The 23,153-nt window shown below is 54.5% G+C and overlaps 1 protein-coding gene across 8 annotated transcripts in view; it reads right to left on the bottom strand.

Moving 5' to 3' along the window:
* Nucleotides 1-22,801, bottom strand: part of TOM1L2 (target of myb1 like 2 membrane trafficking protein) — a 71,574-nt gene extending 48,773 nt beyond the window's left edge. For 2 of the 8 annotated variants that reach the window (XM_027519279.1, XM_027519275.1), the window contains exon 1: nucleotides 22,609-22,770. In XM_027519279.1, the coding sequence (XP_027375080.1) occupies nucleotides 22,609-22,660 (52 nt within the window). In that variant the 5' untranslated portion in view covers nucleotides 22,661-22,770. Of the gene's footprint in view, nucleotides 1-22,608 lie in introns of all 8 variants that reach the window. The other 6 variants (XM_027519281.1, XM_027519282.1, XM_027519280.1 and 3 more) reach the window with 5 other exon arrangements.
* Nucleotides 22,802-23,153: the final 352 nt, after the last annotated feature.

Genomic DNA, 23,153 nt, shown 5'->3' with positions numbered 1-23,153 from the left:
CACAAGGGCCAGAGGGCTTTGCCATTTACTGCTGAAGAGGTGCTGTTCCTCTCAGAGGCCAGAATTGTGCCCTATGCCATGCGTAGCCATAAGGGAAACCAGGTAAGAAAATGTTCCAGCCGGGCCTAGAGCCCCTCCCCAGTCAGGGGGAAACGAGGAGTGTCCAGCACAGCCACAGTGACGGACGCATCCTCTGACCCTCCTCCCCAGGCCTCGTCCATCCCGGCCTCATGGGTGTTTTTTTGCCAAGTCCCCTGGGGTCTGAGCACGGCCGCCACGCTCACGAAGCTCTCGCCAGCTCGGAGCTGGGTGGCCAAGTGTCCCAGGGGCCTGGGGACCGCATCCTCTCACCTCTCCCCTCACCTGCAGGTCAGCCAGGAAGCCTGCTCTCCTCCACTGCAGCCACATCTCAGGTTCAGTAATCTGAAGCATCTGAAGAATGTGATGGGGGCTCCAAACCTGGCTGAAGCCATGAGGCCCTGAGATGACAGAGTGTCCCCTGAGGGGACTGAGGCCTGGGGAGGCCTGCCTGCACTCCTGGACCCACGTGGCTGCTGGGCAAGTGGTTGACCGTGCCCAGTGGAAGAAGGTCAAGGTAAAAATTGTACATACAGTTTTATGTTAACCACTGTGCACCCATGGAAGGAGAAAGGCCTGGAGTGTCAGCCCAGGCTGTAACCAGGCGGACACCACAGGGTGAGAGCAGCCATGTCCAAGACTGCTTTGATATTAAAAAAAAAATTATTGGTTTTTGGCTGTGCTGGGTCTTTGTTGCTGTGTGGGCTCTCCTCTAGTTGTGGTGATCCAGGGCTACTCCCTAGCTGCAGTGCACAGGCTTCTCTTATTGTGGAGCACGGGCTCTAGGGAGCACAGGCCCAGGCACTCTGCACCTTGTGGGATCTTCCTGGGTCAGGGATTGAACTGTGTCTTCTGCACTGGCAGGCGTCTTCTTCACCACTGAGCCACCAGGGAAGCCCCTGCTTTGTTTCTCAGGGAAGAATTTTTCTATAAAAACGTGCACTTCCCTTGTAACCAGGTTTAGGTCATCAGGAATCATCAGGAATCAGGAACAGTTTGGGGAGGGCTCTGGTGGATCAGGCTTCCCAGGTAGCTCAGTGGTAAAGAACCCATCTGCCAATGTAGCAGACACAAGAGACTGGGCTTTGGTCCCTGGGTCAGGAAGATCCCCTGAAGTAGGAAATGGAAACCCACTCCAGTATTCTTGCCTGGGAAATCCCACGGACAGAGGACCTGGTGGGCTACGGTCCATGGAGCTGCAAGGAGTCTGACACAACTGAGCGGCTGAGCACTGGTGGGTCAGCTCACCCAGTTCTGTTCTCATGTAAAATTAAATGTAAGGAGGAGGGACTCCAGCCTCAATGAAGGCACAACCTAGACAGGGCCCGGCCATGATGGTGGCCTTGCAATACCCTGACACTGTTCAGATTTCACAGGGAAAGGGCTCAAGGCCCCCGTGGTTCCCATCCAGAAGCTGCAAAGACAGTACGGGTCATTACTTGGCCATCACGCTGTCTGTACCCCAACTCAGCAACCCAGCTGCACATGGACAGCCAGCTCCTTCAAGGGGGCATGCAGTGCAGGGGACCCCGTGCCCAGAGGCAGCCAGCTAGGAGGTAGCGTTTTCCAAGAAGGGTATGTTCTTGACCAGCAGCCCCCATTTCCTCAGGAGGCTTCCGGGGCATCAGAAAAGCCTGCAATAAACCCATTTATAGACGAGGTCTATGGGCTGGACACTGCTCACCTGCAGAGGCAGGCGGACTGTGAGCAGGGCTGAGAAGAAACCTTGTCCCCAAGGCCTGTTCTCACTCAGCTTCTCTGCTCCAGCCAGCGCGCATGGCCTGCAGGCAAGACCAGCCTGGACGGGCTTTTCCTCAACAAAGCTGCCCCCAGCCACTGGGGACCCCTGACCCAGCTGAGTCTGCTGCATCCTGAACCCCTTCCTCAAATGTGACAGCAGAGAAGCGACCTCCATGGCCACTCATCCTGCTCTCCCAGTCAGCAGACCCTGTGTGCCCTGGTTACAGGGCAGCTCAAGTAGTCTGGGCCCCACCTCATCACTGGGTCTCTCAGGGCTCCTATGCAAGGCTGAGCCATGAGTCTGGCCTCGCCACCCGCAATGTCCGCAGTGACAGGCTTTTGGGACCCACTGAGTCAAGTCACAAAATGATCAAACACAGTTGGAAGAATCAATATAAAAATATCCAACCTCAGCAGGAATTAAAGAAATGTGAATTTAAGTGAAAGGCACTATCTCCTGCCAACTTGGCCAAGTTTGTGAGGAACCCTCTCGCATCAGGGGCTTAACTGGCTCTGTCCTGTCCATCCTCCGCCCAGTGGCCAGGTGACCCAGCACACAGGCTCCTCAGTCACTGCCTGCTTGGAGCCGCTCCCTGGTTTCCCCTTTCATTTCGGCAAAGTCTAGGCTCTGTCCCCAGGCCTTCTCCCTTCACCCCTGCCCTGTCCCATCCCATCCCTTCACGCACCTCCTCTGGCCTCAGCTCCCCAAGGTCCACATCGAGCGACAGCTCTGGTCTCCCCCACCCCCTCCAAATGCCTCCACCCTCGGTCACTATCAAGAGTGTGCCTTGCGAGCCCTCTCCCAGGAAGCCTTCCCAGCCCCATGCACACCTGAACCCACACTAGGTCCCCAAAATGCTGAGAAAAGAAAAGGCAGTGAAGCTTTCAGGGAGCGAGACCCTCAGAAAGGAGCCACCTGTCTCACAGGGTGATTCCAGGGAACAAGGGTTCCCTATCATAACCGGAAATGCAGACAAAGACTGAAGCTCTCCCAGGGTTTGTTGCTGCATTAATTGTTACAGCCAGGAAAAAAACAAAGGCAACAACCTGAATGCCCAGCACTAAGGTACACTAAATCACAATACAGCCACATGCTGGAGCATGGCGTCATCATTTAATGCCTGGCCAGGACCCCAAAGGAGGTCCCGAGCCCCCGTCTGCACGCCCAGGGCAGCAGGGATCAGCTCTGGCCTCTGGGCCCAAGAGCAGGTGGCACAATGCAGCTCCCAGGGTGGGGTGACAGCGATGCTGTGAAGGACCCTGACAGGAAGACTTCCTCTGAAGGACTTGTTTTCTCCCACAATCGCGGCTCTTCCAGCTGGTCTGACCTCTTCCGGGCTGCAGAGTGAAGCCAGCCTTTCCTCCCACACACTGCCCGCAGTGGGCTCTCAGAGCTGAGGAGCTGGAGCCCTCACCCGGGGCCACCTGGCCACCCCCGTGCTCTTCCTGCCTGCCGCCTAGCGCCCTCCCATGCAGGGGGCTGAGGAAAGCACACAAGGGCTGAGCCCAGACCAGGGTCTCCAAGTCAAAGGGACCATGTCACCCTTCTCCCCAGGAGACCAGCCAGTGAGCAAGGATGTCAAGGAGAGGCCGGAGGGACACAGACTGGCACCAAGATTTACAAAGCCTTCTGTGTGCCCCGCCCTGGGACAGGCCCTTGAGGGACTAGAACCCAGTTTGGAAACCATCTACAACCCATAAAGAAGCAGGGGATACAGGCCCTGATCAGTAGTGGTCGTGAACATCACAGAGAGACAGCAGAGGCCCCTGCCTCCTTGGGAAATTCAACCTGAACTTGGTCAGACGGAGGTTTACAGGAAACATGGGAACACGTGGCCACATTAGACGACACCACGAGATGCAATCAGCACAATCCAGGCTGTGGGAAACTCAATAGGGCCAGTGACCCGGTTTTTTCGACATACAAACTACAGTGAAGTAAACAGGGAGGACGAGCCTACAGACTAAGAGACAGAAGAGACACACCAGCCACCTGCAATGCGGAGCTTATCAGAGCCTGTTCAAACAGACTTTAACACAACGCGTGACACATCAGGAGACAACTAAAGACATGACTTCCCCGGTGGCTCAGACAGTAAAGAGTCCGCCTATAATGCAGGAGACCTGGGTTCAATCCCTGGGTTGGGAAGATCCCCCAGAGGAAGGCATGGCAACCCACCCCAGAATTCTTGCCTGGAGAACTCCCATGGAGAGGGGAGCCTGGTGGGCTACAGTCCACGGGCTTGCAAAGTCAGACACAACTAAGCACAGCACAAAAACGTGAATGCTGACTGAATAAGCAATACTGGGGAATTATTATTAATTCCTGAAGTGCAACAATGATATTATGGTTGTTTTTAAGAGTTCGTTTTCTTTTAGAGACACACACTGAAATATATGGCTGAAATAATATGATTTGGGGGATTTACTTCAAAATAATACAGGCCAGGAAAGTGAGAAGATGGGCATGTTGACAAAACAGGCCATGAGTTGATGACTGCTGAAGTTACATAAAGGACTGAACAGAGTTTCATTATACTATTCTCTCTCTCTTTAAAAATGTTTAAAACTCTCCGTAACTCAAAGTTTAAAAAGTAAACCCAGGTTTGAAGAAAAGATTAACATATTCAATGTTATCAGAGAAAAGTCAAAGTAAAAACTAGAGGGCAGGGGCAATTCTCTAGCAGTCCAGTGCTTAGGACTCTGGGCCTCCACTGTAGGGGGCACGGGTTCAATTCCTGGTTGGGGAACTTAAGATTTTGCAAGCTGTACAGTGTGGCCAAAAAAAGAAAAACTAGAGGGCAGAAGATGGTAAATGTAACGGACGTTTCGGTGCGAGAGAGACTCAGACTCGATAAACATCCACTGAGTGCCTGCCTTGTGCCAGCCTCTGCAGTGGGCACCTCACTAACCAGCCGTGTGATCCCAGCCCCACAGCCTCCTCACCTGTGAAGCGGGACGCTAAGGACTCCGCCTCACCTGCTGGTTATAAAGACGAGATGGAAATGTGCTTACAGATATAGAACACTTCAGAGTAGCATGTGGCCTGCAGCAACGGCGCTCAAGACCAGCTGTGCCCAACTTCACACGACAAACACTCACGGCCTCATCTGGAGCCCAGGCTCCAGAAGCAGCCCCCAGCTCGCGAGGGTGGGGGATGGGGCTGCTAGAAGCATGCGAAATGGTCATCTGGGAAGAAGCTAGCTCTTAACCCTGGATGGAGCCCGGGACTGAGACGAGGCTGGAAGAAGCCAGGAAGAAAAACACCCGAGGCCTCAGAAATGCCACTCTGATGACGTTCAGGGCAAATTCTTCTCCTAATTAAAGACTGGCCTCCACAGCTGTCACTGGGGCGACCTCGCTAATTCAAATAAACAACCACAGAGTTTCAGAGGAACAATTTTAACCCCACTTTCCCATAATAAGCATTCTGGATTTCAGCCCAAAGCTTTAGCTGGTTACGTGGGGGGGTCATTCTAACAAATTGTTTTTCTGGCTGGGTCCCAAGAGAGCCAGGCTGTCATTGCAGCAACGAGGTGATTGGTTTTGCTTTCCTATCCAAAGCGGGGGCTTCTCCACAGGGTATTTGAGTCTTACCTGTAAGGTCTATAACCATTCGGGCTCTCTACCTTCCCCTAAAACCTGTTCTGGGGCTTGGTTTGGGGAAACTACACTGGTGAAGGTGGCTATCCAGACGTGACACACCAGGACACATACCCCCAAAGAAGGGAACACTTCTCTAGGGAAAAGCCATCCTTGCCTATTCCCCCGGGGTGGCCGAGCACCCGGGGAGGAACCCCCAGCCCTGGCGATCCTGCTGCTCAGTGACGGAGGTCCAGAGGCCTTGGTGGACGTGCAGGAAGAGGACTGGACGTGGCCTAAACGTGCCCTTCAAGTCCCTGCCTTGTCCTCCAAGGGCCACAGGCAACTGGCTTATCTGCTCAGCTTCCTCGTTTGATAATGGAGAACCTCTCTGAACAGGTGCACAGAGCCAGATGGGAAGCTGGGTCCTGGTCTGGCAATGCTGGCTCCCATTAAGCCAGACCTTCCAGAAGAGGGTTCCGGGTCAGTGGGTCCCCTGCCCACAGCACTCCTTGCCTGATCTTGGGTGTTTGCGGGTCCAGACCAAGGCACCAGGGAGCAGTGAGACTGGACGAGCCTGGGTCTTTTGTCCAGTTCGGCAACATCAACCTCACACGTTCCATTCCCAGCAACTTTACAGTTGGAACGTCCACCCCTCACTATCCTGACTGGAGAACAAGCCTCCACAGGTGACCACTGACCCTCCTGAGCCTCAGAGCTTGCCTCTTCCCACTAAGACTGAGCAGGGAAGGGCTGCTGCACCCGTGTTTGATCTGCCTGCCCAGTTTCTCTCCACTGCAGGGCTGAGTAGCACTACCCACAGGAGGAGTGGGAAGGAGGTGGGGGATGCAGGCAGGGGTCTGCAGAGACCCCGTATGTGGCCGTCAGCTTCCAGGAATCAGCACTGGCTGGAACGCCAGACAGAGGCAGGACCACATGAACTTAGTCTGCTGACCCATAACTGGCCCTTTCTCTTCTCAAGGTCGCAAAGCTCAGTTCAATGATTAGCCATCATGAAGGTAGGGGCCGGGGGGCAGTCACACCTGGGCTCAGACCCCTGGCTCTGTAATTCATTTGCCCCAGGAGCTCAGGCATGCTACCTAACCTTGGCTTTAAACCTCTGTCATTTGATTTGTAAAATGGGGATAGTAGCTAATATCCTGCAGGATGTATTATTGAAAGGATGTTCATGATGAAAGCTACTGAGTGCTGAATGACTTACATACAGACACACATTGTCTCATCTAAATCTTAAAACCAGCCTATGAAGGAGATCTTCCCCCGTTTCTATTTCTGCTATTATTTTAAAAAATACTTATGTATTGGCTGTGCTGGGTTCTAGTTGTGGCCCATGTGGGATCTAGTTCCCTGACCAGGGATGGAACCTAGGCCTCCTGCTTTGAGAGCTCAGAGTCATAACCATTAGACCACCAGAGAAGTCCCTGCCCCTGGTTTTATTTTTTTCTGAGATAGGAAAAGATTTAAAATTTAAACCTCTTTTTAAAGTTGAGGGCCCCAAGTCCCAGCCTCAAGGATGGTGCTGAGTGTCCGGCTGAGAGGGCCCTGGAGTCACCTGCCCCAGGCCGTGTGGTCAGAGCTACCTCGGTGCTGGGTGTACGGCAGGTTGCAGAGGAGAGGGAGCTATGAGGTTCTGGTAAAGGCCTCTCTAAGAGGCCTGCTCGCAGCAGCCCTGGGCAGAGAGCATTCTTGCCCACTGGACAGGCAAGAGGGCTGGGGCTCATGGAGCCCAACCGGAAGCCCTGACCCGCATAACGTCTGGAGCAAGGTGGTCTCCACTGAGGGCCCTGTGGTGCCAGGCAGCCCAGCCTGCTGTGGGGGCGGGGGAAGGGTGAGCCCCTGCCCCAGGGTCCCAGGAGGTGTCAGAAGGGGAGCAGACTGGGTGGGGTGCAGAGGCTCTGGGCAGAGGGGAGGATGAAGGAACGGGGTGGGGTGGTGAGAGCTGGAGCGGGGCGGAGGGCCCCCTCGGCCCCTCAGGATGGGATGCTGCTGCCCCTCTCTGGCAGGCCCCCCACATGCTCCTCCCCTGAGATGCATAAGCACCACCCACACACACACATTTAAGACCTCCCAAGCTTCCCCAACCTTTTAAAAAATTTTATTGGATTTACAATGTTGTGTTAGTTTCAGGTGTACTGCAAAATGAATGAGTTATACACACGCATATACCTGCTCTTTTTTAGCTTCTTTTCCCATATAGGTCACTACAGAGCATTGAGTAGAGTTCCCTGTGCTGTCCAGTAGGTCCTTGGCAGTTACCTAGTTTGTATATAGTAGGGTGTTTATGTCAGTCCAAATCTCCCAGTTTATCCCTCTCCCACCTTACCCCTGGTAACCATAAGTTTGCTTTCTACATCTGTGACTCTGCTTCTGCTTTGTACATAAGTTCATGTGCCAAGCTTCCCCCTTGACTCCAGACAAGGTTCAAGCCTGACTCTCAGGGTGACTGTCCTCGCTGCCCTCTGCTCCAGGTCCCCCCAAGACTCCCAGAACTGTGTCCTTGCCCAGCCCGCCTCCTCCCTGTAAACCTCTGAGGGGTCCAGCACCTCCTCACTGGGCCCCACACAGCCTGCGCTGCTCTTGTTTCCGGCCGGGGCAGGGCGAGGCCCCCATCGGAACAATGAGCAATGGAGACCAGGTGACCATCATGACCTTTAGTGACTTTAAGAATGCAGCCCCTGGGGAGGCAGTGGGAGCGGGCAGTGGGGCTGAGTCACGGTGCCCGGCTGCTGGGAGGGGCTCCCTGGTGAGCAGAAAGGTGAGGACGGCGGGACATGGAGCAGAAGGCTCCCTGACCGTGGCTGAGGCCGCCAGGCTGCAGTGCCCTTCACATGTCCGTAAAGCCCGGGGCCGCAGCAGGCATGCACAGCACCTCAACTGCTGTAATGGTTTCCTTCCTAAGGGTTCCAACAAATGGAAAATGATAGCGACAGCTTGCTGCTCCCATTACCTCCGTGCCTGCAAACCTAAAGAATATTTATGATCCGTGGGATCAGAGATTTGGTGTCTTAGCAGCAAAGAAAGGTCACGAAACGAACTGACGCAGGCCATCTGCTCTGAGTGGGGACAGAGACACGCCCAGCGCACAGCACCTGCTTCTCCCACACCAGGCACCAAAGGATGCTCTTTATTTAACTGAGAATAAAGCCGACGACCCCCACGAGGGGCAAAGACTGAACAAAAACAAGCCGGTGCAAGGGCAGGGCAAGGCCCCACAGGACATGGCACTGGTGCCCCTGCCCCCAGCCCCTGTACTAGATGCCGGGTGACAAGGCTTAACAGAGGAGAACAAATGCTCTCGGAGATGTCCCCGTGGCTGTGAGGCAGAGGCACTTCCCACCTCCTGCATTTTTCATGTGCCTGCTGCCCCTGCGTCCCAGCGCCCGCTCCTGACATTACAGCAGATGCCGTGGCCGCCGCAGTCATCCTTCATCCTCAGGGGCCAATGGGAACGTACGCTTCCCCGTCCATCAGGGCCGCGGCCGCCAGAACAGCTCATCTGACCTTTGCAAATACCAAAGGGTGGGTTTAAGGCAGAAAAAGGTAACATAAGAGTCTTTGGCTTTCCTTTTGAAGATGATTTTATGTCATTAGCCAAGAAATGGGGCCTACAGCAGGAACACGGTTAAAAATTGGGTAGAAGAGTCAAATGGGAAGTGAGGTGGCCGCCGACGTTTCAGCACACACACGTTCCTTGATGAATTATTTAACATATATTAAAAATATATATGGCTCAGAAATCTCTGGGCCTAGGATTGAAAACAGCTTCAAGCCGGGAATGAACAGCTCTCTGAAAGGACATACGCATACACACACACACACACAGAAACAAATGTGGATTCTGATGCCCAGCACCAGCTGGACTCCATCAGACTACAACAAGCTAATCCTGCTGCAAACCACGGATCTGTGTGGAGGTGGGACCAGGAGACAGCCCACGTCACAGTGGGACAAGTTCATTGTCAAGCTGCAGCACATATACACCCAGTTTCCTCTCTATTTTTAGCCTGCAAATCTTAGTCAATGTTGATATTTTAGGAGCGAAAGTGACCCCTTAATATTCCAGGGAGATTTTCTTTGCTTGGCTATGACTCAGCACCGCACAAAACTAGATTCCAAGTAATCTGCATGACTCTGGGTTTTTCCACTTGAAAAAAAAAAAGTAATTACAGAGATCCCTGAGGACAGAGGAGAGAAGGAAAGCCACTCACATTAGCATGGCACCACCCCAGTTCAATGTTTTTATAATGGTTTTATGGAGACAGAACTCAGGTGCCATAAATTTCACTCTTTGGAAGTACACAGTTCAGAGGACTTCAGTACATTCCCAGACCACTGTAGCCACCACCACCAAACTCCAGGATACTTCCTCCACCCCAAAAGGACCCCTGGCCCCCAGCCCCCACACCCACTAACCTGCCCTTTCTGCACACGTGGTCTATCCTGGACACGCATGGAAGTGGAACCACACCACACGTGGCCTTCGGTGTCTGGCTTGTCTGTCACAGCATTATGTCTTCACCTAACTCAAGTTTTTTAAATATTTTTAAAATTTTATTTTTATTATTTATTTGGCCACCCTGGGTCTTAGTTGTGACATGCAGGATCTTTGATCCTTATTGTGGCGAACTCCTGGTGCAGCCTGTGGGATCTAGTTCCCCAACCAGGGATCAAACCTGGGTCCCCTGCAGTGGGAGTGCAGAGTCTTGGCCACTGGACCACCAGGAAAGTCCCCACCTAACTCAGTTTTCATTAGGGCTTTGCTAGTCTCCCTTCCCATCTGAACTCCTACATATTTAAAGTGTAATCCTTTGCTAACTTGGTAAAGTTGAGTAACAACGCATTACTGACCCTCAGTTGGGACCAGGGGTCCAGAAGCTGAAGGCTTCGGTCTGGTCCTCCAAGTGTGAGCCTATCGTACTGGTTTAATTGTAACAGAAGGGACCTGGGGGTTAGGAAGACTGCACAGCTTGCCAGCCACAGGACAACCAGCACCACATGCAGTCTGCCCAAGAACAGAACTGCCCAGAACCCCAAACTGAACAGGAGGGCAAGCAGCCACCCACGAAGCACTGTGCAAATGTCAGGAGTAAACTGTATGCCCCTAAATTCATATACTGAGTGTGGCTGCACCTGGAGGGGGGCTCTTTGCAGAAGCAAAGAAGGTACAAGGAGGCCCTGAGGGAGCAGGCCCTGGTGCAACCTGCCCGGTGTCCTCCTAAGAGGAAGCTGGACACACAGGGGAACAGCAGGGACACCTGCACACAGATGAGGTCAGGAGAGGGCACAGTGAGAAGGCGGCCGTCTGCATGTCAAGAGGACGCCTCAAGAGAAACCAACCCTGCTGACACCTTGACCTTGAACATTCAGCCTCCAGTTCTTCCACCCCCTTGCCTGCACTTGTTTTGCCCTGGGGTTTTGTCAATAGCCGTCCTCGAGGGTGTGAGGAGGCTGCACGCTTTTGGGTGTACCACTGAGCACCACAGAGATCCAGGGCAGCACGCGCACAGGGAGGAGGGCGGAGCTCCAGGAAGGGTCCCGGGCAGCGTGTGCATTTCTCAGTGGCTCCTGCTTGCTGAGCGATGCCACGTGGTTGGTGCTGTCACAGAGCTGCTTTCTGGGAGGGAGCCACAGGGCCTTAGGGATTCCAGGGCAGTAATGAAACACGGGGACTTGGGGTGGCTTGTGGCTGAGAGAGGAGAAACCACAGCCCCCAGTTGGGCAGGTGGGCAGCAGCATCCTGGGCCTCCACGAGCAGATATCCTCCGGAGTCAGAGGGCTCCCAAGAGGCACCAGGGGCCTGGCTGTGGAGGATAGGTAGGAGCTGGCCAGAAAGAGAGAAGGGAGTTGGCAGAAGGAGCCTTTCAGCTTGAACTTCATCAAATGCCCACATGAGGGACCATCCTGAGGGGTCTTCAGTTTCACACCTTCAGAAGCTTAGGGAGTAGGCGTGAATGGTACCCACCTTAGAGCCCCTGAGGATGGGACAGGGCAGGTCAAAGCGGGGCAGACTCTGGGGTCTGGGCTCCATGACGCCCTGGCAGCCCCACCTTGGCAGTCAGGGGTTTCCTCTGAGGGAGCAGCAGGGTCCTCCTGGTGCCCCATGTGTGGGGTAGAGGGTCTACCCACAGCAGAGCTGCATCCACAGCCCTGCTCATGAGACAAGAGGTCTGTATAAAGCGAAATAATATGTGTGCATCCTTGTTTAAAAATCAGACAACACGGACAGGACACAAGTCACCTTATGTAAAGTGCGAGGTCCCCTGCCCCATGGCCCCATCAGCTGCTGAGTGTGGGTCTTGCTCCGTGAAGCTCATGGTGTAATGGGATCCAACCCCCGGTCTCACTTTACACCCACTTGTGCACCTGGCTGTGTGCCCACCCCTGGGGGGCACACACCGTCCTCCTTGGGGAGATGGGGTTCTGTCCTCAGAAAACTGCTATGGCCGCACGTGCGTCCACCTGACATTTCTGTGGATCAGGTCCCTAGAGGGCAAGCCTAGGTCAGGTCGTAGAGCATCTGAAACTTCAACAGTGATGTCAGTTCCCCTCCAGAAAGGTGTAGGACTGGACGCCCTCTCTGGCTACGCTCCCATGAGCCGGCCCCGCAGGACCAGGATGGAGGGCCGGGCGTGGTGAGGGGAATGCCACGGCCCTCAGGGCTCCCAGTGGAGCCTGGATGAAAAGCCCCTTCCCTCAGCTCAGAGGCCCCCTCCACACTCAGATCTGTGCCAGGACGGACACAGAAGACAGTTCCCGGGGAGTGACTGGGGCACCTGAGTGGCTTTGTGAGACGTGCACACACCATCTGGAACCCTGGTGCTCCGCCTTCCTCCAGACACATGTCCTGCACGGAGTTCTGAACAGCATGGAGTCTCTGGGGGCTCAGTCAAACCCCAAAAGTGTGCACCCTCCTCACACCCTTGAGGATGGCTCCATGAGAACTCCATGACATAACAAATGCAGGCGAGGATGAGCAGAGATCGGAGCCCCTTGTGCACTGCTGGTGGGGGTAGAAAATGGTACAGCTACCATGGAAACAGTATGGAGGCTCCTAAAAAAACAAACAGAAACAGAACTACCACATGGCCACGCTACACAGCAAGGCTACTGCCGGGCATGTGCTCCCAAGAACTGAAAGCAGGGTCTCGAAGAGAAACCTGCACACCACGTTCACAGCAGCAGGTGCAGGCAACCCATGTTCAAAAACGGATGGATGGATACACAACACGGCCTACACATTCAATGGAGTGTTGTGTGCACTCAGTCGCTCCGTCGTGTCTCACCCTTTGTGACCCCATGGACTGCCAGGCTCCTCTGTCCATGGGATTCTCCAAGCAAGAATACTGGAGTGGGGAGCCATTCCCAGTCGCAAAAAGACATACTGTTTGATTGCACTTACATGAGGTCCCTGGAGTCGTCACGTTCATAGAGACAAAAAGTAGAAGGATGGTTGTCAGGGGCTTGAGCGGGGCGGGGGGGATAAGAGTTACTGTTTAATAGGGACAGAGTTTTAGTTTTGCGAGAAGGGTTCTGGACGTGGGTGTTCTTAATGCCCCTGATATGTTCACTGAAAAATGATGCAGATGGTGAGTTTTGTGTCATATAATTTTTGCCCAATTTTTTAAATTTTTACTTAATTTTATTTATTTATTTGGCTGTGATGGGTCTTAGTTGTGGCACACAAGATCTTCAACCTTCATTGCGGCATGTGGGATCCAGCTCCCTGACCAGGGATGGAACCTGAACTTCTGCGTTGGGCACATAGAGTCTTAGTCACTGGACCACCAGGGGAAGTCCCAGCACAATTTTTTTTTTTTAAAGTTCGCAGAGCATTGTTCAGTGCCCATGAAAGTGAATCATGGAGGCTAAAGTCTAAAGAAAAACTAAAAGCTCCTTTGATTCCGGCCTTAAGCTTCAGATGTAGAAATGAACTTGTTCAACTTGCCCTCGTTACAGGAGTAAACGGGCTGGACACGGCCTTTCCAGAGTCACATGGCAAATCAGTGCAGGACTCCAGCCAGCCCCGGACTGCCTGCGTCCCGCCTCAGGGCAGTGTCTCTGTTCTGGACAGGAGCCTGATAAAGCAGGTAAAACAAAAGAGTAAAGGGGAGTTTATGAACTAACTTTTTCAACCAAACCTGGAACTAACCAATCCCATGTGATTAGACTAAACATGATTCAAACAAAGCAAAAGTTGTCTTCTTTTTTTTTTTTGCCACATCGATCAGAATGCAGAATCTTAGCTTCCTGACCAGGGATCAAACCCATACACCCTGTAGTGCTGGAAGTGAGGAGCCTTAACCACTGGACCACCAGGAAAGGCCCAGAAAGTTCATCTTCATGAGTCAGAGTCCTTGATGACGTGATGGATGATGAACTCCCAACCTCCCTCACCCCACTGTGGACACAAACACCCAGGTGACTGGCAGGGCCCAAGGTCAGGAGAAGCCACCAGGCCCTTCCCCAGTGGCACCAGGCCTCACCGGTCAAGGCCTCTCCTGGGACACAATGAGACACACGCATTTGACCTTTGGCCCAGTGCCTGGGCCATGGCTCCTGACACCCTCGGACTCTCCAGAGCAGAGAGTACCCAGTGGTGGCCAGCCTGGGGCAGCTGCATGATGGAGCTGGATGCCAGAGAGACTGCCAGCAAAGGAAGGTGTTTCCTGCATCTTGTGAGCCATGCTGGCAAATCCTCAAACCTGGGCACGGGTTCACAGGAACCCCCATCTACAGCCAGTTAGTCAGAAGTGCTGGTATTAAGCGGGAGTGGTCAGTGATGCCGAGCCCTTACCTGGGGGCCTGTGACAACCATGGCAGGCAGGTCAGAGTACACTGAACTGGACTGGATTGAGGATACCAGCTGGTGTCAGAATTGACCAGTGTCCGGAAAAACCCACAGGTCTGGAGTCAGAAGTGTCTGTGTAAGAAGAGCACAGACCCGCCTCTTTGGGACTCCGTTTCCTCCTCTGTAAGGGTGAGGTGTTTGGGCCAAAGGCCACGAAGGGCCTTCCAGAGTTCGGTGACCCTCAGAACTGCTGGTTAAAGGGTTTCCAGAGTTAGCAGGAAGGAAACTCCCTCTCTGGAGGCTCGTCCCTCCCCAGGCTGCATCTCCTGCCTCAAGCTGGAGCTCACACATGTCTCTCTTGGGAGCAGCAGAGACCTCCATGGCGTCGACCCCAGGCCCAGGTGCGTACCAGCTCCCAGAGGCGTGGGGCCCAATCCCCTGAGACGAGGAACCAGCCTCCCTCCTTACTCTCCACTCTAAACCAAAACCCCAGACAGAATTCTGAACGTGCCTCCCAGAAGACAAGGCCTGTGCTTCATTCCCAATTAAAGCAACAGCTCGTGAGCCTGGAAAGAGAGCTGGCCACGTGGAGAACTTGTGTGTGTCTGCCTCTCTTCCTCCTCCCGACACTGCGGATCCAAAGCACATCTGAGGAGGATGGAACCCCAGGAAGACTTGGGTGTGCAGTGAGAAAGCACTGCTTCTTGCCAAACTCCCCAGAAACTGGGAGGATGAGGACAAGTTGCCCACATTCACCCTGGAACCAGGTGACGTTCAGGTGGGTCGAAACTTGAGATGACCAGTTCCACACTCTGAGCTGCAAGCACATTCACTCGACTCCACAGACAACCCTGGTTTAGGGGTAGGGACTCACAGACTGGGCGCAAGTCCCTGCTCTGCCACTGGCCATCACAGACCCCCTGGGAAGGACGTGCCTGCCGAGCCTTGGCCTCTTCCATCACACGTAAGCAACAGTGCCGCCTCCGGGGTTGCCACCTGTGGGGCTCTCAACCAGCACCTGGTAAGGAGTCAGGCTGACCAGTCCCACCAGCATCACCCTGCCTGTCCTCAGGGCACATGCCAGACCCTCTGAGAACACGGGCAGGAAACCAAAGGCACAGGCAGCCACAGAGAAACAGACACACCATTCTTCACCGAGAGACCTGAACACCAGAGTAAAAAGGCAAATCTAGTATCTAGTAAGGGCCTACTATCCCAAATATGGAGAGAACTCCTAAAACTCCTCAGCGACAGAAGTAACTTGCTTTTAAAAATGTGCAAAGGTTCCGAATAGACATTTCTCCAAAGATTTACAAATGGACAGTCACCATGTGAAAAGGTGCTTAATATCAACTGAAAACTACGGTGATGGACTTCCCTGGTGGTCCAGTGGCTTAGACTCCGTGCTCCTACTGCAAGGGGCCCGGTGTGATCCCTGGCCACAGGGGAGATCCTGCATGCCACCCAGCATAGTGAAAAAAATAAATAAAAACAAAAAACTGCAGTGAGACACCACTTCACACCCACTTGGATGGCTACTATAAAAAAATAAATGACAACTGTTGGTGAGACAGTGGGGCAACTGGAACCCTACACATAGCTAGCAGGAGGAAAGAAAGGTGCAGCCACGGTGAAGGGGCACCGGACAGCCATCCCACCTCCGGGTTTGTATCCAGAACGACTGAAAGCAGGGATACAGACACAAACACAGGACACGTGCTCACCCGTATTCGCAGCAGCACTATTCACAACGGCCCAAAAGTGGAAGCAACCCGAGTGTCCGCTGATGGACAAGTGAACGCACAAAATGAGTTCTACGCACACAATGGAGGAGTATTTGGTCTTTAAAAGGAAGGAGATTCTGAGACAGGCTCCTCCAACACGAGCGAAACTTGAAGACACTCTGCGGACGGAACAAGCCAGCCACAAGAGAACAGACCCTGCCGGATTCCTTCACAGGAGGTGCCTGGAGTGGTCAGGTTCACAGAGAAAGCAGAATGGTGGGGGCTGGAATGGGGGGAGGAGCAGCAAGTTAGCGGGGGGGACAGAGTGCAGTCTGGGAAGACAAGCAAGTTCTGAGGATGATGGTGGGGACAGCTGCACAACAGCGTGCGTGTACTTAATGCCACTGAACATCATAAAACAGAACGGTAAATGTGTGCTGTGCGTGTTTTTCTACAACTTCTAAGAAGTAAATAAATAAGAACAAATAAAACACGAGTGCCATCATGGAGCATGCGTCTGAATGATGCCTGGCAAGAACGGTAAGGTGATGGCATATTTCACTAAGAAGAAGTGGTAGGGCAGCCTGCTTGTCACACACATCCCTTCCCTGGATCCGGTCAGTGGATCCACATGCAGGGCAGTCGCACACAGAGCTGAGACAGGACTGACTCTGACCCAAACACAAGGTGCCCGTGTCAGAAGAGAACAGGCAGGCACAGGGCACCGAGGAGGCTCGGGAACACACTACGGGTCAGCGGAGGCCCCTTCTCGTCTACAGGGACCTGGCCAGGCTCACGGGCCACAGAGCTGCAGCACAGAGCTCTGGAGCCCCGGCCCGCCCTGGGCAAGGCCCTCAGCTCCTCTCGGCCTCCAGATGCTGGACATGAGAGCACTGACTGACAGGAGTTTCCCGAGAAAAAGTGTTGCACGCGACACTGTGTGGATGGCACTTCGCAGGGCGTCCTACCTTCCCGTGCAGGGCCTGAAAATGATGGCCATTATTTTCAGCTTTGATAGATGCTGAAAACAAGCCTGAGAGAGAGGACCCTTTGGAGTGAGTAACACACAGAGCAGACTCTACTGCGTGCTGTGAAGATCATGGGGAAACAGAAGGTATTCATCCTGCTCTGAGGAAGATAAGGCCATAAACAGGACGGGACTCGCAGCAAACAACAGGAAACAGCACGGCAGGAGGAAGCGGCAGCGTGCAAACTGGGCTGGGCATCCACTCACATTCCCTCTGCTAATCTTCAGGAACCCTGGAGGGCGAGGCCAAGTGCATGAGCCAGACAACACAGGCGGGCGTTCAGAGGAGTCACGGCACCACAGGCAGGGTGGTCTCGGAAGGCTGCTTGGAGGAGGTGGTGAGTGCTGACAGCCAGAGGCTTGAGGGCTAAATGGAGGAGATCAGAGACTCTTCTAGGCCAGGGGGGTTCGGGGAAGCACTGAAATAGGCACCAAGGCCAAGGCTAGTTTTTAACAGGCCTCTCCTCAGGGCACAAGGAGCAGGGTCAGCACGCTATTTTCTGTCCTTGCAGACTAGTAGGTTAACCTGAAAATTCTGAGTAACATACCTCCTAGGTCAAGAGCAACAATGCTTAACTGATGCTCCTCTGGGCATTTTTACCCCCTCCCTTTCCTGATACCCACTTGCCCAAAAAGCAGGCATATTACACAGAAATGACTTCCCTGGTGGCTCAGATGGTAAAGAGTTCACCTGCAATATGGGAGACCTGGGTTCGATCCCTGGGTTGGGAAGATCCCCTGGGGGAGGAAATAGCAACCCACCCCAGTATTCTTGCCTGGAGAATCCTATGGATAGAGGAGCCTGGCGGGCTACAGTCCATGGGGTCGCAAGAGTCAGACGCGACTGAACGACTGAGCATAGCACAGCATGTCATACAGAAACAGGCTAAAAGCTCTCACACAACACTGCCTCTCCAAGGCCGGAGAAAACAGACTATGAAGTACACAGCGCTCTACTTACTCCATTCACTCTGTGAGATGAGACTCTCAAAGGGTTTGTAAGAAAGCACATTATGGTGATTTTCCCCCCTTTCCATGCTGCTGCTGCTAAGTCACTTCAGTTGTGTCCGACTCTGTGTGACCCCATGGACTGCAGCCCACCGGGCTCCCCTGTCCCTGGGATTCTCCAGGCAAGAACAATGGAGTGAGTTGCCATTGCCTTCTCCAGTGCATGAAAGTGAAAATAAGTGTATGTTTTCAAGCTTTCTGCAGAGGTCCACACTGTGTCTTTAAAGCACATTTCCATGGGAACTGCTCATAGCCCCATCACACCCTCTAAGCAGAGCAGCGACCTGGCCAAATCCTGGGAGCCTCTCAGCTCGGGTCTGAGTGTCCGAGCGTGGAAAGCAGGGGCACGTGAGCAGGCTGGTTACCCTTACAGCCATCCCAGCAGTTAAGGACGGGTGCTCTCAGAACCCCAGACTTCCACCCGTGCTCTGCCCACCCACCTCAGCAGGTGCCCTCTCATCTCTCTGGGGACTCCCCGGAAGGGCCCTATCCCAGACCTCGGGGAACTGGCACTGTGTGCGCTGACTCCCTCGTCAGACCCCCGCTCTGCACAGTGGAGGCTTTCACAGTAAGACAGAGATGGCCTTTCGGCAGCTGCCAAGGGGACCCTCCCTGCCTCTGTTAATGACAGCCAGGCCACTACCCTCCCTAGAAACCATCCATGGCTCCTCAGTGCCACCAACAGAAGGGTCTAAACCACGCGGCCGACACTGGAAGCCTTGTCAATCAGGCCTGACACCATCTGCCTGGCCTCTCCCTGCTCTCCCGGCTGGTCTTACCCCCACCCCTGCACAACCAGCCTTTGCCTAGAGCACCCTCCAAGCCTCCTTCTCCTCTTCAATAGGAGCCAAATCCCACCCCCTGAGCACCAGGTTCCTCCAGCCCCTGGGATGCCCCTTCTCATCATCGCGATCCCCCAGGACAGCAGCTGCAGAGTCAGGTTCCGTCTCCAAAGCGGAAAGAGTAGCACGCTCACGGCGGTGTTGTAAGAACCAAAGCAACACAAGATATACAGCGCACCTACTGTGGTCTCTGGCACACAGTAAGCCAGCACCCATCTCTAAAACAGCAAAACCGTTAATCATTACTACTGCTGCTGGAGATGATCCCTCCTGTCCTCCATTTCCTTAGTTCGTTTCTCTCTCCATCTGCTGCCAACACTTGCCATCTTACCTGACTTAGGTCCCTGTCTCAGCTCCCTTACAGGAGCAGAACTTTTCATCAAAAGCAACAGTTCTCAAAGTGTGGTCTCCGGACCCAGAGTGTCAGCATCCTCAGACCTTGACAGCCCACCCCAACCGACCCCGCCACCAGCTTCGACCAGCTCTCTAGGGATTCTGACAACCCTGACTCGTGGGCTCTGCAGGGCAAGAAGCAACATGCCAGCCCACAATGAAGCCCAGAGCAGGACTGGATTCTCCGCCGGACTCTGGCCTTGACCTGGCAGAAGTCTCTTAACCTCCGGGAGCTCCAGTTTCTTAGAAGCGATACAGGGATGATCATCACACTCAGGATTCAGGGAGATCCCATGTGCAGTTCACACCAAGTAGGTGCTTTAAAACTGTAAGTTCCTTCCCGTTCTTATCCTGTCTATCTCACAGGGTTGGGAAGACTAAATAAAACCCTGAAGCCGCCCCCTCGCACTGGGTAACTAACTCCTCTCGGAACAAACACTTTGGCTCGTCAAGCTCACAGCCATCTCAGGAGATGGGGAGGCTCCCGCAGCAGTCAAGACCCCACACCACCCAGGCCCTGGACACTGACCCTGCAGCGAGTGGGAGGGAGCTGGTCCTCCAACACTCGGGTCGGGATTAACTAACTCCTCACTGATCGCATCTAAATGAATCCAAACTTTACTCCTGGAAAAGGGTGATCTGAAAACGTTTTCCAGCCAACACAGGAGAGCTGTGGACCTGCCGAGTACCCTGGACCTGGCTTGTGGTTCCCGGACACAACAACTGTTAACACAGGACCCTCTGAAACCCATTTCAGAAGAGAGCATCAGGCAGCGCAAGGAAGCATTCAGTCTTCCTGGGTACTTCTCAGCCGTATACACCACGGCGCCTCCGGGCTCAAAGCCGGGGCCTCTATTCGGGAACCACCTCCCAGGACGACGGGCAGCAGGGAGACCGGGAAGCCCCGGAAACCACGTCAGATGTCAGCTGGGGTATGGCTGCCAGCTCTCCGTGTGTCTGACCCAACAGTGCCCGGGAAGCATGCAGTAGGCCAGCCCCGAGGCAGGGTAAAAGGCCAATCCACGCACCCCCAGACAGTGAGCCCAACGCTCTGCGGCTCAGGACACTTGGGCTGGTGCCTTACTGCTACAGAAGGCCCCTCGGAGCAGTGTTTTAACATCTCTATCCTGCGGCCTGGCACCCAGCACCCTCTCAACATGCCTGCTGAATTAGACAGATGGGGTGAGTTAGGTACAAGCCCCAGCAGCTGTTGAGGGAGGAAAATGAGGTCCAGAGAGACTGAGAGTTGAGGTCAGTAAGGAATGCGGCCTCGATGTCACCCACCCAGGACAGGGCTCCATCCTGGGCCCAAACCCAACTTGCCCCCATGCCCCGCAGCCACCTCCACTCCACTCGGACAGGGGACCACAGAGGGGGCCACACTGCCACCCACCTCCTCCACCCATCCCCGGAACAGGGTCTCTTCTCTGAGAGTGCGGTTCCTTCCCCTTCCTCACCAACAGCCCAGGCCCAGCTCCCCGCAGTGTGCCAGCCTTCTGACAGCTCTCCCGTTCCCACAAGGCAACCCAGCACTGGCTATGGTGGCCTTCCACTGGTCACCACTGCCCCCCGAGTCTCTGTTCCCTCTGGTGACCCCATCAACCCTTTGAGCGCTGGGACAGCTCTGTAGGCCATGCTTCTGCCCCACTAAGCCTCAGTTTCCTCATCTTAAGGTGAAAGGATAATAAAACTCACCATGCAGAACAGCTTCAGGAGAAAGTCACGGTGGTCAAATTGCTTCGTGTGAGGTAAGCCTGCTGCTCCTACTAGCCAGCTTTGTTGCTGGGGCTTCACTCCTGCGTCTCCCTCCCTTCTACCAACCCCTGGCACATATACCTCTCAAGAACACGAACAGCACTAAATGTCGTGAGGGTCACTTTTACACTTTGTCCCAACAGCACAGAACACATGTTGGAACCTATTCTGGCTTCTAATCACTTATCTGAGCTGAGCTGCGAAATTCCCGAAGCCTCACCTGCTGGCTCACTGGCTGGCAACGAAGGGGCCCCATTCTCTTCATGGTCAAGTGTCCTAAGGGACGGTGGACTTTGGGCCTGGTCACAGATGGGCCTGCGGTCCCCCATCTCCTCTCCAAAGTGGAAATAAGTCAATCTCCCCGCCCCCCACCTCAGGAGGTGGGGAGCTCAGGAGGGCTGCACCGTTTTCCAGGGCCCCACAGCTGAAATGGGCAAAGCGACATTCACCCCAGGTCCTCCTGAGAGAAATGTCATGCTCTTTTCATTGCTACCCACCCGTACATCCTCTATGTTTGTATATTTTAAAATCTCCTTTAACTTATATCCCTCATCAGCTACCTTGGTGTCTCAAAGGTAGTAACAGAGCGTCCTATTATAAAGGAGACAGAAAAGGGGAAAAAAATCCCCCCAAGTTTACTGGCTCCCTTCCACAACTGCCTGGAATTCAATACCAGAAATGAGTTTCTGGAATACGGATGCCGTGAAAGAGCACCTGAGGAAGAAGAAAGGGAGGTGGAAACCTCCAAAAAGGTGGGAAAAGACCCTCCAGGGCCCAGTGTCCATCACCCCTTATCAGAGACCCTATACCAGGGAGCAAAGGCAGGCTCCCAGGTGCCAGTCAGCCAACGGGAGAGGCGTCAATAATTTCACAGGCCCACTAAAGGCTGAAAAGTAAGCTGGAAATTTACAAAGCAGGAAATAGGGAAATCACTCCAGCCTAATCCAGCCAGGCCCATAAGGACGCCAAAGGTCCCTGCTCATAGAAGGCGTTTTACCAGTCTTTCCACCAACCAGGAGAAACCCAGTTTTAAAACAAACCAATCCACATTCTTGACGGATCACGCCTGGCGTGAGCTCCCGCCTTGGGTGAAAAGGCACGTTGCTCGTCAGTCAGGAAATTTCACCGGGAGGGCCTCTGGTGGTCCTTCACCTCCACCTCGGGCTTCCTCACAGGGATGCTGGTCATCCCGGTGCCCGGAGCGCCCAGAGGGTTTGCACACCCGAGTAATCCCCTCTCCACCTGCCCCCAGAAGGCCGGCGTCGGCAGACTTGAGGACGCTGGGAAGTGACAGCCACCAGGCAGACAGTAGCTCCAGAGACATGAGGGCCGCCTCTGACAGACGGAACTTCAGACCTGACAGGGCAGCGACTCGCACAAGGTCACGGGGAGAGTCGGCGGCAAGGCTACCTGGCCCTGGCTCCGGTCGTCAACCGGCACGGCCGCGGCCGCCCCCGCCCCCGCCAACCTTCCCAGGGGCGCGCCGGCCTCCCCGCTCCCCGCCGCTGAGAGTGGCTCAGCCCGACGGGCCCGGGACAGGGAGCCCGCTGGGACCGCGGCGGCCGGGCTGGGGCGCGGGGCTGGGCCCCACCGCGCAGCAACGCGCGGAGCACCGCCCAGGCCTCGGGACGCCGCGGTGGGGGGCCTTACCGAGGCACTGCCCTACCGGCGTGCTGAACGGGTTCCCCAGGAGGAACTCCATCTTGGGCGGACGGCTCGACAGCGGCCCGCGCGCGTCAGCCGCCGGGTCTCCGCGTCCCCTGCCGCGCTCCGGGCCTGACTGACACTTGCCCCCGCCCCACCCTCTGGAACGCCGGTGCCCGCCGCTGGCCCCGCCCCGCCTGTCCCTATTGGGCGAGAACTGCCTTGCCCTCTTCCGATTGGTAACCACACCACCCTCCGCGAAGTCCCGCCCACCCCGCAGCGTCCGATTGGGCGGGGTGGCTAGCTAAGTCACAGGAATTTCCGTCACCTCCCCTGGCCCGCCTCCCGACGAGAGTCTGTGTATTTTGATTCATTTATGTACTGGTCAATCGAGTGAATCCTTACTGTTACTGGACAAAAATCAAATCATTCACTCAAAAAGAGGGCAGGGGAGGGCGGGGCTAGTAAGGTCCCCGCCCAGGGAGAGTGCTGATTGGACAAGCATTTGTTTTCTCTAAGGCTGGTTGGTGCTGGGTGACATTCCCCGCCCA

Source organism: Bos indicus x Bos taurus, chromosome 19 (genome assembly GCF_003369695.1).
Source record: "Bos indicus x Bos taurus breed Angus x Brahman F1 hybrid chromosome 19, Bos_hybrid_MaternalHap_v2.0, whole genome shotgun sequence".
NCBI classification, from domain to species: domain Eukaryota; kingdom Metazoa; phylum Chordata; class Mammalia; order Artiodactyla; family Bovidae; genus Bos; species Bos indicus x Bos taurus.
Note: the sequence above shows the minus strand (reverse complement) of the source record. Positions and strands in the feature narration are given on the sequence as shown.